This window comes from Phalaenopsis equestris, unplaced genomic scaffold (assembly GCF_001263595.1).
Source record: "Phalaenopsis equestris unplaced genomic scaffold, ASM126359v1 Scaffold001207, whole genome shotgun sequence".
Lineage (NCBI taxonomy): Eukaryota > Viridiplantae > Streptophyta > Magnoliopsida > Asparagales > Orchidaceae > Phalaenopsis > Phalaenopsis equestris.
The window spans coordinates 6,016-23,194 of NW_018165646.1; the positions used below are offsets into that span (position 1 = coordinate 6,016).

At 33.7% G+C, this 17,179-nt stretch overlaps 1 protein-coding gene across 3 annotated transcripts in view; it reads left to right on the forward strand.

Moving 5' to 3' along the window:
- The first annotated feature begins 5,024 nt into the window (after positions 1 to 5,024).
- The window catches only part of LOC110033516 (hydroxymethylglutaryl-CoA lyase, mitochondrial-like), a 40,907-nt gene continuing 28,752 nt past the window's right edge, over positions 5,025 to 17,179 (forward strand). The window contains exons 1-4 of one of the 3 annotated variants that reach the window (XM_020737528.1): positions 5,025 to 5,395; positions 13,945 to 14,122; positions 14,328 to 14,508; positions 15,198 to 15,377. In XM_020737528.1, the coding sequence (XP_020593187.1) occupies positions 13,956 to 14,122; positions 14,328 to 14,508; positions 15,198 to 15,377 (528 nt within the window). In that variant the 5' untranslated portion in view covers positions 5,025 to 5,395; positions 13,945 to 13,955. The remainder of the gene's footprint in view (positions 5,396 to 13,944; positions 14,123 to 14,327; positions 14,509 to 15,197; positions 15,378 to 17,179) is intronic. The other 2 variants (XM_020737527.1, XM_020737530.1) reach the window with 2 other exon arrangements.

Sequence of the window (17,179 nt, forward strand, 5' to 3'; positions counted from 1 at the left end):
TATACAATATAAGCCCTAACTCGTCTTAGGATTTTGAGGTTGTCGTTTGTCACGACCTAAACCCTCACATCTTCCAGGCTATTTGTGTGATCATTTCACACGAATGTAAGCCCTAAATAATAAAATTGGCAGGATGAAACATTTAAATATTTCTCCTCAAAATTGAAGCCAAACATTAGGATAGCTTGGGAAGTCACCGAGGTTCTCCTCTGGATCCATGACAACCCCTAGTTCTTCTTCCTTTGGATTCTACAATAAAATGTTCCAAATTTAAACCAATCCCCTTTCACACCTCTATGTCAGATTTTCGTTGAAAAGTCCTACTCTTTAAAATTCCTTGAAGATAATATTTCTTGATTTTTATCGAGAGTCTTCTTAGGTGACTTTGGTCATTTAGGATGTAATTAACTATAGGGGCTTGTCCTTATAGGAAGCATGTCCGAACCCAGCTTAATATAAACCCTATTTAATACTTTATATTAAATAGAGGTTTGCAGACCAAATGGACGTCATACTTTCCTTAGTTTATTTGAACGAGCCTCATCCTCAATTCTTGTATTTATCCTTCGGGATAGATACAGGATTTGAGGTACAATGCTCTTTCATTTTAAATTATGAAAACTATGGGGTCAGTTTGATTTCATACTTCAACGTCCTTCCGAAGCGGGCGACGGGATTTCGATTCTGATGACCGACAGCTTCTTACGGGCAACCTCACAAACCATCCCCGAAATAACGCCGACACTCACATAAATAATTTTGAAAATCCAGGTCAACAGACTTAATAAAATAAATAACAAGTTTGTTTTTATTAAATCTCACATTAATAAATTTATTAAAAATATCAAAAATATTCTTGAGATTGTTAATAACAATAATATCATCTTTACAAAAAATTAACAAATCATCAACATAAATAAGATGAGAAATATTGCAGTTATTAATACCATTAGAAATACTAGAATTGGAATGATGAGGTTCAATAAGGCAAAAATAAGCATCTATTTGGTTAAAAATAAGGTGAAAGATGACACCCTTATCTAATAACATTGGAAAAAGTAAAATAACTCATCAAATCCTTATTAATGATAGCAGAAAAGTAAAAATTAGAGATACAAGCCTTAATTCAATTAGTGAAGAAAATAGGAAAACCAAAGCTAGTAAGTTTATCAAAAAAAAATTAACAGTTAACACTATAAAAAAAACATTTTTAACATCAATTTGGCAGAAACTTCTATAAGCCATTGAAGAGTTGAATTCAAATAGAAGTTTCATTTGCAAAAAAAAAATATTATCAGTGATATTATGACCTAATATGAAAGCCGCTTAAGAAGGATGAATAATGATTGGAAGTAAACTTTTAAGTCTATTGGCAATAAAATTAGAAATTACTTTATAAATAGTATTGCAAAGAAAAATATGTCTACAATTAGAAAAAGATTGAGCTAATTATTTTATGAATAAGTGTGATAGTAATATGATTAATTTTAAAAGGAAGTTTACCGAAGTGAAAAAAATATTTAATAGTAGATATACAATTAGTTTCAATAATATTCTAAGAATACTTTAACAATTTGTAATAAAACCTTAGGACTATGAGTTTTATTAGATCCAATAGAGAAAAAAAACCTAATTTCCTCATTAGGAAAGTATTTAATGAGATCCAAACAATTATTATTATTTAAAGCGTGCTTAACAAGACAAAGATTTGAGTCATACAAAAAATTTGGAATAGAGCAAATGAAATTTTAGATAAATAAGAAATAGCTTCTCTAGAAAGATTTTCTTGAGAATTAACGAGTTATTAGCATAAATCTTCATTATAAATTTTTTGCAACCATTACATTTAATTTCTTAATATAAAAATTAAACATCATTCTCATGTTTATAAGCTAAGAGCATTTTTAGCACTTCATTTCAACCACATGTATTCACAATGTAAAGCATTATGTCACGGACAAATAGTCCCACATCGGCTAGGTGTAGGGCCGAAAAGCAGTATTTAAGTCCTGGGCTGCCCACCACCCATAAGGGCTCTTTTGGGAGGAGGTGACAAGTGGTATCAGAGCAGATTACTGCCTACCATGTGTGTGGACTCTCCATGGTCCAGTGGGACCCTCGGTGGAGCCGATCCGTGACGAGGGCGTCACGTGATTGGGTGGAGGAGAATGTCACGGACAAATAGTCCCACATCGGCTAGGTGTAGGGCCGAAAAGCAGTATTTAAGTCCTGGGCTGCCCACCACCCATAAGGGCTCTTTTGGGAGGTGACAATTAGCTAACTAAGATTGAATAACAGCCATCTCCTCCAATAAAGAAATATCAATTGAAATTTTATCAAATTGAGACATGACCACTAATTATTGATTCTTTAAAAACTTAATAATATTGGAAATAAAATTGATAGAATTTCAAATATAATTTTCAATGCAATTTTGAAAATTTTCAACTTATTACGAAGGAAAAAGAAAGGATCTCCCTTTTACTTTTAAATCCCAAGAAGAATTTGCAATTGAAATAAAATTATGACATGAACTCCAATAATTTTTATAAATAAATCTACTAGCAAGTTTCTGAGGATACCAAAACAAATCACAATAGGAGAATCATCATAAAGAAAAAAGTTTCAAAATCTTAAAAGAAGAAGTAAGAATTTGTTCCATCCAAATATCATTGCAAAAGGCTCTGTCGAGTAAACTTCTTGTAACAAATTCTTTTTCTTAATTAATATAGCTAAAAGAAAGATCATTGTAAGGAAGTTTGATAAGTCTAGTGTTAAACTGAAGTTATTAAAATAAACCAATTTACTAGGAATAGGAGAAGTGCCACCACTTTTCTCTTTAATATTTCTTATGCAATTAAAATCACCCAAGAAGATTTAAGATATATGAATGTTATTAATGAAATAGGAAAGAAAACAACAATAATTGTTTCTACGAACAACACTATTATCTGCATACATAAAATTAACATTAAACTTAAAAATCAAAGAAAATGAAATCATACCTTGCATAACTGAGCATTAATATCCAAAACCATAAAATTCATCTTGAAAAGATTCAATTTAATCAAAGTTCTACTGTTATCCACCAAATGAAAATTTTTGACAAAATTCTCAAAAAAATATTTAAATGTTTGGAAAAAAAGGGATCAGTAAAACTAGAATGAGAAATTTTAATTTCCAATAAACAAAGAGGATCCGATCCAAATCCTTAATAAGCTGCCCACAAACAGAAATGTAAGTATGATTATAAAGATTCCTGGCATTCCAACTAAAATTTTTTGAGAAAAGCATATTAAAAAATAGAAAAAAAATAGAAAACAATAGAAAATAGAAATAAAACTAAACTTAATGAAAAGCACAAGCTCCTCTAGTCCTACCTTTTCTAAGCCTAAGGATAAAAGAGGCGCAACATTATTTGCAACACCAAGTCTCACAGAACCAGCCATATGAGATGACAAGTTATTGGCAATATTACCTCTATTATTATCATTCAAAGAGGATGTATCAGATTGTATATTTCTAATAGTGATATGAAAAAAATTAAGAAATGAAGCATCCAAATTAGAACTAATACATTATCTATAAGTAAATCCACTTGAATACATATAGCTAAATCTTTAACATCAATAATATAATGATTGGGACAACCACTGTACAGAAATAATTAAATTATCATTAACAGGATGAAATTCACCTTTTTATCTCCCAAAATCTAATTTATCTCAGAATGGACAAGAATATCAAGATCGGGAGCCCCATCACTAACAAGATTAGAAACAAAAATAACATTATTCCTAACACCACTTTCAACATTTAGAGGAATAAAAACAGGTAAAACAAAACTACCAACAATATGAGAAACATGAACATCATTATTCTTAATAGAATTCCTTTTATTCATTATATTATTACCCCCAAATGTAGGAAACACTTTAGTCAGGATTAAAGAAACATTCTTAATATTAAGAGTAGTAAACTCAAGTAATTAAAAATCCATATTCACTTTAATTATTACACGTGCAAAATAAAGTTTAGAAACTTTTTAAAGAATCAACAGCATAAGGAAAACAAACTCAAATTGGAATGTCTTTAAAATCCTCATTTAATGGTTAAAAGTTACGAGTCCATCTTTTAAAAATAAAGGGTTTAACATAAATAAACCAAGAAGCAGTCGAAAGAACCATATCAAGATCTTTCATGCAATTGAAATTGAAAAGAAAAAAAAAACCCTCTGTGTGGAGAAGTACAAGCGAATCTTTGAGTTTTCACATTTTAACATGCACTTGTAAGAGATTGTCAAATAGAAGACTCTTATCCAACGAAAAACCAACCAGCACCATGTTCCACTGCTTAGAATCATCTTCAATTTCTTCATAAAAAAGAATGACTTTCTCTTCCACAGAAGGTATATTAAACAAATTAAAAGGAGAGGCGTTAGAAATATGAGAAGAAATTATGTTTTTCCAACTCATAGAAGTAGATGCATCTGGTAAAGATTCTAGAAAAAGAGGGAAGATGAGGAAACAAACGTGAATCCATGAGCAAATGAAGGTTGAAAACCCAAAAATAACGAATGCACCACGAGAGAGAGATATTAAAAGAAATCCTAATTTTTCTTTCCCGAGAAGAGGAAAAATAAGAAGAGAAGAGAAACACAATGATTGAGAAATAGAACGGTAAAACTAAAAGAGAAATAGAAAATAAACCTCATAAAACTTATTCCCCAAGAAGAGGAACATGAGCAAGAAGAAAAATGAAAAAAATAATCTTAGAAAAGGATCTAGAGAGGAATAGTACATTTGAATAAACCAATATTGAAGCAAATCGTAGGAAAACTTTCCTCAAAAAGGAAAGAGAAAACCTCGAAGAAAATCCTACAATAACCTCTCAAAACTCCTTAGCTTCTAGTAGCTCCTTCCTGGAAACTTGAGTAAAATATAAAAAAAAAATTTCTCATAAAATTAAATACCAAACTCAAGGTTGAACAGTAATCATCACGTGCTTCCTACGTAACCAGCTCATACCGGTCATCTTTCTATGAGATCGGCTGATTTGACGGCAGAAGTGGCAACTGCCATTTGGCGCGAACTACCACCAACTTAAGGATTTCTACGTCTCTTTCCCTCTCCCTCTCAATTTGACGTCCGAAGACGGGAGCCGCTGATCTACTTCGATACACCCCTTTCACCTGCCCAACTACCAACTAAAACCACTCAAAACTATTAATTCTATTAGGGAATAATTTTCGTCAAAAAAGGTGGACGTCACCTCTCCAATTTCCCGTTCTCCCTCAGATCTCACGGTATTTGGAAAAAAGGGGCGAGAAAACCCTATTCCTGCTTTCTATTGACATCCGATCGATAACTTTTTTTCTGCTGATCGACCATCTCAGGTCTGTTCGATCCTGTTTCTGAGCTTTTAGCGTTTCATCTTTCACTTCTCTGCTTGTTTGGCTTCCTTAATGTTTGCCCGTGAGGCGTTTGTCATACAAAGCTCATTCCTATTGCCCAGCAAAAGTTTGATTATATTTTAATGGGATTCTTGGGTTTATGACTTGCTTTTTGTACTGCTTGTTGATTTTGGGGTTCTTCTGATGACGAGTAATAGTGTCAGTATTGTGGCAGTTTGGTGCGTTATGCTTGGCCTTTGCTGATGTTATGTTTTATTGAGCTTATAGAAGGGGCTTTGTGATTCTTGGCGTTTAATGTAGTTTGGCTCTTGGTAGTTCAATGGGACTTTAGATGGTACTTAATGGCTACTAGCTAGTAAGAAGAGTTATAGCGTCGCTTCTTATCATTCCATATAAGCCTGAACTTCAATTGAATAGAATTGAGATGTGGCCTGGCATAATTTTTCTTAAATTTGTTCAATTGAATCTGAAAGTTTATGGTCTTGTAGAAGAAGGATCCATAAATAAATTCAATTTGTTGTGTGTTGAGAGTATGACTTAAGGGTTTGTAAAGTGCTTTGATCATCAAAATGCAGTGATGCTAGCCTTTTGAAGTACCGAGAGGCTTTTCCAGTTTCTCAGCCTTATCTACCAAATTGGGATCAGCGAGCTACCGAGTATGTGCCATCGTTTACAAGCTAACTAGTATGAGCTGACGAGGACGATGTACCGAACAGGAACCACCAAGTGCAGACAGTCTGGTGGATGCTTCCCTCAATGGGTCAAGCCAAAGGGAAAATCTGTTTGACGATGCTGCCTAAAGTCACCTCACCACCTCAGATCGATCTAGCTAGAGAAAGGCCAACCAGCTCCTAGAGGGATTGGCATTAATGCTATCTCCCAGAATAGACTGAACATTTTGACAGAGATGTGATCTGATGAGTGCGCCGGGAATGAAAATTGAAATGTGGCACCGTCTGAGGATAATGCTTCAAGGATAATATTATTTATATTATTATCAAAATAAAACAAAGGAGAACAATCGAAGATCTCTAGAGATATAATTGTAATCATCATTTATGTATATTTTATAGGAAAAATTCTCTTATATAATTCATGTAGAATACTATTAGATTATTTGTATAAATAGATATTATATTTTGTATGAATGAGAATTGAGTGGTGTAATAAAATATGTTCAATAATGAAGGAACCGAAATGAAGGCCAAAGAACAATTAAATTTTCAAGCAAATGAAATCAAAATTATAATTACAAGAGTTCAAGAAATTGCCAGCCCATCACAACACCCAATCGAAAAAAACATTTGACTTTATATTTTATTTTCTTAAAATTGTAATTTTAATTTCTACAAATTTTAAAATTTGAAACTTAAAGACTTATATGGGCTAATCATAACAAAATTAATTTGGAATCAGTTGACACCTTCCTCTGTTAATAACCACCTACCTTTCTATTCATAATTTTTTGTTTATTTAAATTTTTTTAATCATTATAATCTATATAAATATGATTGAAATGTAATGATTATTATTTGTGGAGTCTAATTGTAGCACCCATGAGCAGCATACAGGCTGGCTTCCACATAGTGAATGCACCCAACACCAAGGCGCCGAGCTAAGGGCGCTTAAGCGCCCATTGAGTATTCCCAGACTGAGAAGGCAGAAATCCTGTAGCCAAAGTGGGCACTTAGGCGTCCACTTCTGGTGTTGGGGTGCTTGCTTCTGGAGAGCTAGGGGCCCAAGAGCCCAAATTCTCAACCGGAGCAGTTTTCACAAGAACTGTTACTTATGTCAGCATATGTACGGGCTTGGAGCGTAACAATTCTTGTTTGTTCATCAATAAAATCCTGTTCCAGGTAAGAAGCGTTGGTGAGAAGGATTCTAGTGTTTTACGATGTACGTTTCTGCATCAGATCAGTAGGAAGTGTGTGGAGTTGTGCACTGTAGTTCTCCGTGTGAGTGTGGATAATAAAACTTGTGTGAATCCTTTATAATACTCTCTAAAATTCGTAGTAAAATTTGTGGTGGTGTGTTTCTGTGGTTTTTTTTTTGTTCTCGGATTTTTCCACGTAACATTCTTGCGTTCTATTCTGGTTGTTTTTTTATTTTGATTCTGTGCTTAAATTTATTATTCCAATTTTCTCGAATCCTGTGATCCAATTCCATGGTGAAATTAGGAGATTCTTTTAGAGTACTTTCTTCTAACAAACTAGTATCAGAGGTCTGTCTGATTTGAGTGCGAGCAATGACCGAAGAAGCAAGGTTCAAGGTGGAGAAGTTCAATAGGATGAACTTCACATTTCGGAAGATGCAAGTGGAGGATTTGTTGTATCAGAAAAAATTGTACTTGCCACTACAAGGAATAACAAGAAGCTTGAGTCTATGCCTATGACAGAATGGTAAGTGTTAGATCGAACGACACTGGGTTTGATCAGGTTAACACTTTTCTCATCCGTTGCGTTCAACATTGTGAATGAGAAAACTATGGTGGATCTCATTAGCCAAGATGTACATAAACATAAAGATGGTGGAAGACAGTTTAGTGATAGAGTATCTCAATAACTTCAACACTGTGATGAGCCAGTTAGTGTTACGATCAAGTTTGATGATAAGCTCAGAGCAAAGTTGATACTATCTTCTTTGCTAGAAAGATGGGATGGTTTGGTAATGACCATAAGTAATTCTCAAGGAACTTTAAAGTTGAACTTTGATGATGTCATGGATTTGATCCTGAATTAAGTAAGTTAACAAAAAAGTAGAGAATGATGAATCTTCAGGTTCAGCGTTGAATGCTGATAATAGGGAAAATAATCTGGGCAGGAATATAAGCAGAGGTGGATCCAAGTCCAAGAAAGTATAACCCAAGTCAAGCAGAGGAATGCTGGAACTACGGTAAGATTGGGTATTTCAAGAAAGACTGCAAAGCTCCAAGGCAAGCTAATGGTGGAGGACACGATAGTAGTTTCTTTACTAATGTCTCAACTGGTGAAATCCAAAATGACTCTCTGGTGTTATCTTTAGTCAGTACTAAATCCTGGATAATGGATTTAGGTGTCGCTTTTAGCTTGCCCCAATAAAAATGTATTTAAAAACTACACTCATGAGGATCTAAGGAAAGTTTATTTGGGAGATAATAAGACCTGTAGTACAATAGGAAAACATGATGTTGATATCAAGTTGCCGAATGAAATAGTCCGGAAACTTACTAATGTCAGACTTATTCCTTGTTTGAAGAGAAATCCCATCTTTGTGAACCAGATGTCACGTGATCACTTTCACAGGTGATTCTTGAAAGGTGATTAAGGGTTATTATTGATGGCTTGGGGCAACATTAACTGCATCCTTTATTTGATTAATGAAATGGATGATTTCATCGATACGACTAGAATCAGGGTTGATGCAGTTTTATGGCATCGTAGGCTTGGCCATATAAGCAAGAAAGATTTGATTTCTTTCAAAAAATAAGCTTCAGGGTTTGAAATCAGTCGATCTAGATTTTTGTGAAGACTGTATTTAGGCAAACAGAATAAAGCTTCTTTCTCCAAGAGTGGGTCAATGGTGAAGTCAAAAGAAAATTGAGTTATTGAATACCAATGTATGGGGTTCTACTTCAGTTTAGAACATTAACATAATGAAATTAAACTTTCTCGAATCATGTGATCTTATTTTACTTAACAATGCCTTATATTAGTTTTTGAATGAAATTTTTGAGCAAAAATTTCTTTTTTTTCTTGTTATTTGGTGGCTTCAAGTGTGTGCCTTTTCTTTTGTAGGATTAGATACCTATCATTGCTGTATTTTTTAATTTCATTATGTTATTAACGCGGGACTTAGGAGGTCCGAACTAGTTGGTTCAGTTAAACCAGTTCAACCCTCTGTTGCTTGGACCAACCGATCCAAGGGGCTGCATTTACTGCCCAAGTGGAGGGGCCTCCCCCTCCTTACCTATCTACTATTATAAATAGGTTACTTGTTGTGTTTAGGGTTGGTTGTTCTAAGTTTGAGTTGTGATTTCTGTTGGGACAGTCAGGCAGTGAGCATTCCCGTCTCTTCTACCTCACAACTACCCTTATCTCCTACACATCCCCTTATACAACTGCACCTCACATCCCTTCTTCCATTCACCAACCCTGGCCCTTCTTCTCTCTCTTGTGACCATCCACAGTCAGGTTCACTCTCCTCTACTGCAAGCCAATTGCAGCACCTCAACCTACATTGCCTTGACTGCCACAGCCACAACCTGCACCCCTCCTATTGTGCAGTCGCCATCCAACTTTTTGCTGTCACCCTAATGTGCCTTTTGTTGTTTGTTTTTTGTTTATTTTCTATTATGAAGAGCCTTGGTTGCAACCTATTTAAATTTTAGCAATATTATTTTCATTTTCTATTGTGGTTTGGGTTCACTCCGGTATCATTTAGGTTATGAAGTCAAAGCTCTCCCAACCACAGTAAACTGACGCAAGGCCAGGAGAGCTGAACCAGTTGGTTCAACTGAACCGGTGCAACACTACTGATGCTTGGACCGGTAGGTCCAATGGGGCTGGTTTTATCACTCAAATGGACCTCCCCCTTCTTACCTATCTACTATTATAAATAGGTTATTTGGTTTTTTTATGGATAGTTTTCTGAGTTTGAGTTCTGATGTCTATTGGGAAAGCCGTAACGTCCTCATTTTTCTTTTGAGGGTTGTATCTGACGACAAGCAGGTGTTCCGACCGTAACTCGTTTGAGGTGGTGTCTATCTTCCCTTTCCTTGCTTGTTACCGCCACTCCGATAACCTACGGTCGTCGATTCCCACCCCTTTCTGCTTTTAGTCGCACCCTTTAGCACCCCATTTCTCCTTGTCTTACTGCTACCAGGGTTTCCTCACCCATCTCATTATCCCGCCCGCTCCCACTACATCTCTAGCTACAGCTAAACACCTGAGTTGCTGCAGTTCCCCCTTCCAACCCTCCTACAACCTTCCACTATCTAATCCCATATTCCATAACACCTACTACCAACCGACCATTCAACTTTCCCGTCTCTTCCACCTCACAGCCACCTCTATCACCTACTGTCCCCTTATACAGTTGTATCTCCCATCCCCTTTGGCATTCACTGTCAGGTCTACTCACCGCTCACATCGTATATATTTTCCTTATTCTCTTATCAAATATCTATTACATAGCTTCTCATTGCTCAAAAGTAACATAAGATTTTCTTTTCAAAATAATCATTTAATTTGTGCTAACCTTTAGTTTGGTGACTGGTTTACCACTATTAATTGATTAGATTAGATATAAAACTCCTTCAAACTTAACTATCTACTACAAATTATAACTTCACATTCTAACAACTACTCATATGAATCTCCAGTCATTTACTTAACTTTAAACCACTTTTCTAAATAGATCCTCAAACTTAGTCGAACTAGTCTAAGAATTTTAATCACTATACCATACAAAACAACTACATATCCCATAAATAACTCTAGATATCAGTTTTAGATGTTGAACTAAAGATTCAAGGCCTTTACTATGCTTTAGTCTCACCAAAACAGTCACCCATCACCATCAATAAGGGGAGAAATGGTGTAACAAAGGTGGGCCTTGAGATCCCAAATGGACGATTGTCTCGGAAAGTTGATAAGCATTTTCCCTAAAATTCCTTTTCCTCAACTCTTTCTTTCCTCCTTCCCTAGCTTTTCCCGTGATATTTGAATCCACGAACAATTTGGGATTCAAAAAAGACTATCTCAGTCATTTTGTATGAAACACATATTTGTCAGTTATCAGTTAAAAGTTCTATTCATTGTTTGACATTAGTATTATGACTTTTCTTGTCTAATTGCAAGCTTGCTCTTTCATATCATCAATTTGTAAAAACGGCATTATGTTATTTTATATAATACATTTTATTGCCTCTTATTGAGACTATTTAAAAGTAAGGAGCAAATTGCTACAACTTAACTAGAATCACATGAGATGCGCATTTTCCCTCTTCAATGCAAGGAATATATATAATTACTACAAACTGGTATGAGAAAATTTGTTCATATTTTTTAGAAGCATATAAGACATAAAACTGAATTGCACTTTTTCTGTGTCGCCAGGTTATGATTTTCCAACTTCACTATTTTTCTTTAGTTTAGAAGGAAATGGAAAAGAAACATCAAATCACTTTCAATCTTAAATGTTTACGCATGTTGAAACTATAATGTTGTTGTGAAACCCAAGCAATATAATGAAAATCATTACAAAAGTTGTTTAAGTGGAATGTGTTAATTTTAGGATGATAGTCAGAGTACTTTCTAGTGGCTTGATCTCTGTAGTTGGATACATTATATTTAGTATCCTCTTTAACTTGTCAGCTTCTTATTATTTTTGCTACTTTGTACCAATTTATTTTAGTTGTTCTTATTCCTTTTATTTAACTACAATTAGTTTGATCCTTGTGGCCGAGGTGCGTAAATAGTTGGATTTAGCCTTTTACCATAGAAGATTCAATCTCCTGGAATTTTTATTTTAATAAGAAATGGAAATCACTTTTGAGAAAAAAAAGATAAGTGGAACTAAGGCTATAATTGAGCAGAGTCGAATCAAGTATGCCATGGATTGAACATGACTTGGTTGAATCATAAGTTATTCATATCCAATTCGAGTTTTATTCGAGCTTTCACATATATGTTCATATTTCTCTTGTTTAAATTTTTTTTTATGATCATACTTGATTTGTACTTGATTTGTTTATATTAATTGAACAAATTAAAAATTTGAATAAGTACTTTTTTTTATATAAAATTAAAATTTTGAATCTTGCTTAATGGGTGCATGATTTTTTATATAAGGTTATTAAAAGCTTATTTTACTCATCTAAAAAAAAAAGCAACAACAACACTTTATCCCACTAAGTGGGGCCGGCTACATGAATCATTTTCTCCATTGCGTCCTATTATTGAGTGTCATATTTTCATTCAATCTAATAAATTAAGATCATTTTTTATAAAATTTGCCCATCTTTCTAGGTCTACCTATTCCTTTTTTAACATAAGTCAAATCTAAAACGTCTACTCTCCTAATCGAATTTTAAAAAATAAGCAACTGAACAAATTTTAAATTTGCATCTAACTAATTTATATTAAGTAAATAAAATAATATATAAGTTATAAGTAAACTTTCTTACACACAAATAATATAAGCATTAACAAACTAGTTTGTTGAAATAAAAATATAAGAAGAAATTGCATTAAATTTATACTCATATTAATATTAAATTATAATAAATTATTATCAAATATATAGTTAAATAAGTTTTAGTTAATCAAATTTTATTTAAATAAATTATCATATTAAGTATAGAGTATTGAATAAGCTACTTGTTTTTGTTGATATTTTGCCTCCTGCCTCTTTGTCACTTTTGCTTAAGGGGAATTTGCTTAAACTCTCATATATCTATTCCATTTCTTCTGTTTTGTAGCTTTCTTTATTAATTCAATGTTATGATTTTAAGAAAAAGAGAGTTAGACTATGTTCAAATTTAGTTTGCTTAACTTTTAAAATAATTTTAAATCAGTTTATTTACTAATTTGAACAAATGATCGGGTAGTAATTAAGCCGAGTTCGAGTTGTTCATCCAGTGCATTGGTTCATTTGTAGCCCTAAGTGAAGCGAGTTACTGGAATCTCCAAATACTGTTATGATTGATATCGTTATCAATGTTGTCCTTCCATAGGTATCATATTCAATAAACTCTTACAAATTACAATCTAGAATGAAGCATTTAGCTCTATAATTATACCTCTTAACCATGTTTTTTAACTGGCACAATCTGATGTAAAACCCATTCCTGTAAATGCCATTTCTCGATCATATGCTTTTCTTAAAGATGAATAAAGTGGGACAATATTATCTTCTGTTAAGATTATTTCTGCTGGAAGTTTCATTATCATAATCTGATGGCTGCTGTGCCCTGGTCTGTTTGTTACTTGATCCTGTTACTCTTCCTCTATACAATGCAACATTAGGATGAAGGCCAGACAGACATCGGCAAGCCAAGTTATGATTACTGCCCATAAAGCATTGACACTCTCGAATGGGCTGCCTCATTGTGTTAAACGCTTTATTGGGTAGTATGAGTCATGTGTGTGGACATTGCTTTTAATTGTCATACTTTGAGGACGACAAATTTTACTATCCTGTTTCGAAAAGTCCCAAAGAGTAATCTTGAGCCCTACTAACTTCACAATAATAGCTCCTAATATGTGATCCCAATACTGCTTTGGTCTTTATAATAGTTTCACTATTCCAAAGACTATTCTTTCTCTTTAGTAGTCAACAGTAGTATTTTAAAACATCACAGCTTTAGCATGTTCTCTGGTGATCTTGGTTCCATTCCTATGTGCTGAGTTGATCCATGTTTTTTGAAATGTCAAAGAGTTTTCCGAAGCTTTCTATTACTTTAGCCTAACACATTGAATTTCTGTCTGAAAGGTCTGTGATGTTTTCGTTCTACACTTTATTTTGTGAACATGAGTTTTTTACTTTTATAGCAGCAGTCATCATGTCAAGTTTGGAAGAGCCAATCGGTCTTGACAACTACTCAGCATGCAATGGTGCTGGCTGGCTTCGAAGATTTAGTTCCAATGCTTGCCGACCCAGATCAGATCACACTGAAATGGAAAACTGTTTGATTGAGTCCAGAGAGTGCACTTCTTCGAACAGCTGCAAGTAAGTTGTGGTCATGATATATAACTGTTAATAAAGTTTTTTTCCTTTAAACTAATCTTATATTTTCCATAATAGCTGATGGGTCAAGCTATAATGAAGGTTGATCTCTACGTTTTATTTAACTTGCTCTCTTTAATGCATCAGCTAGTTGATACTACATCATATTTCCTTTTCTATTTCTTATATGCTTCCTTGATCCTTGCAGTGAAGAATATGCTCGGCATAGAAAATCAAATGACAGGTTTACCCAAAACTCCTTAATGTCAAGGACCACAAGTCTTGGCAGGAGGAGGGTCCTAAATGGAGTTTGTGATGCATGGTGTTTGCAAGATCATTGCTGTAGGTTGCCCAGGAATGGCATTGAAATAAGAGATCTAGTAGATAAGGTACCCAAAAGCTTTACCGTACTCTCAAGTACCATACTAATATTGGACATCCAAAAGATTTTCAGTATTTCCATGCACCACACTAATATTCAACATTGATAATACTAACTGTGGAATCTTTTTTGTGTCACAAAAAGTAACAGTTAATGAATCAAATTATCATTTCAGGTTAGCAAGATTTATTCCTTCATAATTGGACCAACTTTGTTTTTCATACGGGCAACCATTCGCTTTTATTCTAATTATATAAATACAGTTTGAATGTGTGTTTTCACAGTCATTTATTTCCCTCAATAAATGTCTAATTAGAACCACCGATGATGCTTTTTAAGAAGCTCTAATGATATCTTTCCTTAGGTTTATGGTGCATATGTTATATTATAAACTTATGACGCTAGTTTCTCTTTACAGATCGACGCAACTAATTTCAGTAACAAAATACCTTGATTAAGCATTGTTCTTAATCAATAAAATTAAATATTTTCATTTATTTAATATCAAATTTCCAACACATTGTCATGTAAATGATCAAAATGAATCAAACCAAAGAGAAAGAATGAAAAATATTCATATTTAAGGGAATAGTAGAATAAGAAAATGAATATCATAATTCTTTTATGGTTACAGTGAACATGACAGACATGAGTGTCAACCAACTAAATCATAATTCTTATATGAATGTACTTCAGATTTTCAGGAGCATGCCAAGTTATGTAAAGATAGTGGAGGTTGGGCCTAGAGATGGTTTACAGAATGAGAAGACTATCATTCCTACAAAAGTGAAAATTGACCTGATACAGAGATTGGCAACAACTGGATTATCGGTTGTCGAGGCTACAAGTTTTGTTTCGCCTAAGTGGGTACCCCAGGTAAAAACATTATTTAGGTATGCCAACTGTTTGTTTACTTTGTTATGAAGCACCTATACTTGTCGGTCATCATACATGTATCCAATGTTTATTAATTATAAATATGATTGATTATCACATTGGGATCTGTCAATTAGCATTTTGTTAAGAGACAAGTAACACTTTACTAGATAAGCCTTATGGCATTTCTCATTTAAATTTTTAAGGAATTTACAAACCATGTATTCATAGCCTGTACGACTGGTTTTCACATGACTCATATTTGAACTGTAAAGCATTAATGGTTTAGAGTGTCAAATGTTTTGATTCAGGATGTGTCTATGTTGTAACAATACATTTGTGAGATGTAGCTAAAACCGAAAGCATTATGATGCCTTCGTTAAGTCTTATACACAGTTTGTCATATTATTTCTTCTACCTACGTTAAAGTCGCCGAGTTACCATAAATGCTCGATTTTTCTCACTATAAGAACTTATTTCCGTTAATGCTTTTGGAGTTGCTTATAATTAAATTTTACTTTGAGTATAAATATGCTAGATGTGATTTCAAGAGAAGTTCCTGCACTACATGTTTTGTACAATGTTGTTTGTTGGGGCTGGGGAGTTTTCTGAGGCAGATAATATCAGGATAAACTCAATAGCATGTGTTTCCGTGTTGCTCTAGCTGCAGTGCTCTTTCCGTACACAGGGGATCTAAACAAAAATACCTTGGAAATCTGCTGGGACTTCATTTGAGGGAAAGTGTGGCGTGAAATGTGGTTGCAGCGTTGTTTTGTAACTTTATAGCTGAAGCAGAAAAACAGTTGATGTTGCCACTTGTTGCCTTATTGTTTGCTATGCTGGAATTTCGTTTATCATTTTCTTTTTAATTTTATTAAATGGACAATTCATCTATTTATGTAGGAAAATATAAAAATTATTTATATTATTACGTGGCTTTCACCTTTAACTGATCAAAACTAGACTACTGCACCTGAGGAAATCTTGCTATCTTTTTATGCTTCACTAATGAGCTTAGAGGAAGGATGGCTAGATTGCAAGTGGGAAGAATTTTTCTTAACTATGTGTTGATCTCATATTTAGTGAGGTCTAGTTTTCTTCTTAGAGTTTAGGATCTAGCCTTAGGGTTCTTCCTTGACTATCTTAGAGCCTTAGAAATGGGACCCACCTCATTTTAGAAATTAAACCTACTTATTTACACTTTTGGAGTTTCGAATGTGTGGTCTCGGCCTCTAGCATTTAGGAGGTTGAAACCAACATGAGGAAACCCAAAAGGAGTCCTTATGGAATCATTAAGTTCTAGGATTAGGGCTGGGATTGGGGTTGAAAAGGAGCCGAGCCTGAGCGAGCTCAGGCTGGCTCGTGTTCGAAATGGCTCGTGAACAGTGTGTTCGTGTTTGACTCGAATCACATTTTTCTGTTCGTGTTCGCGAATCCCATTTTTCTGTTCGTGTTCGGCTCGAAATTGGCTCGTTATAATATAAAATTATTATAATTGTAAAAAAAATATTTTAAAAATAATAATTTTATTTTAAACTTTTCAAGAACAAATTTCCTTGAAAAGTTTAAGAGATTTATTAACTAAAAAATGATAACATAAAAAAAATTTACAAGAGAAAAAACTTACAAAATAAGAACCGATTTATTATAATTTTTAAAATGTACAAACTAAACAAGAATACAAAAAATAATAAAATCTCAAAATATAAATCAAAATCTAAGAAATAATTGTATTGAACATTTTATTCTTCTTATGCTTTATATACAACTCAAACTACTAAAATTAATTTCTGTAAATCAGA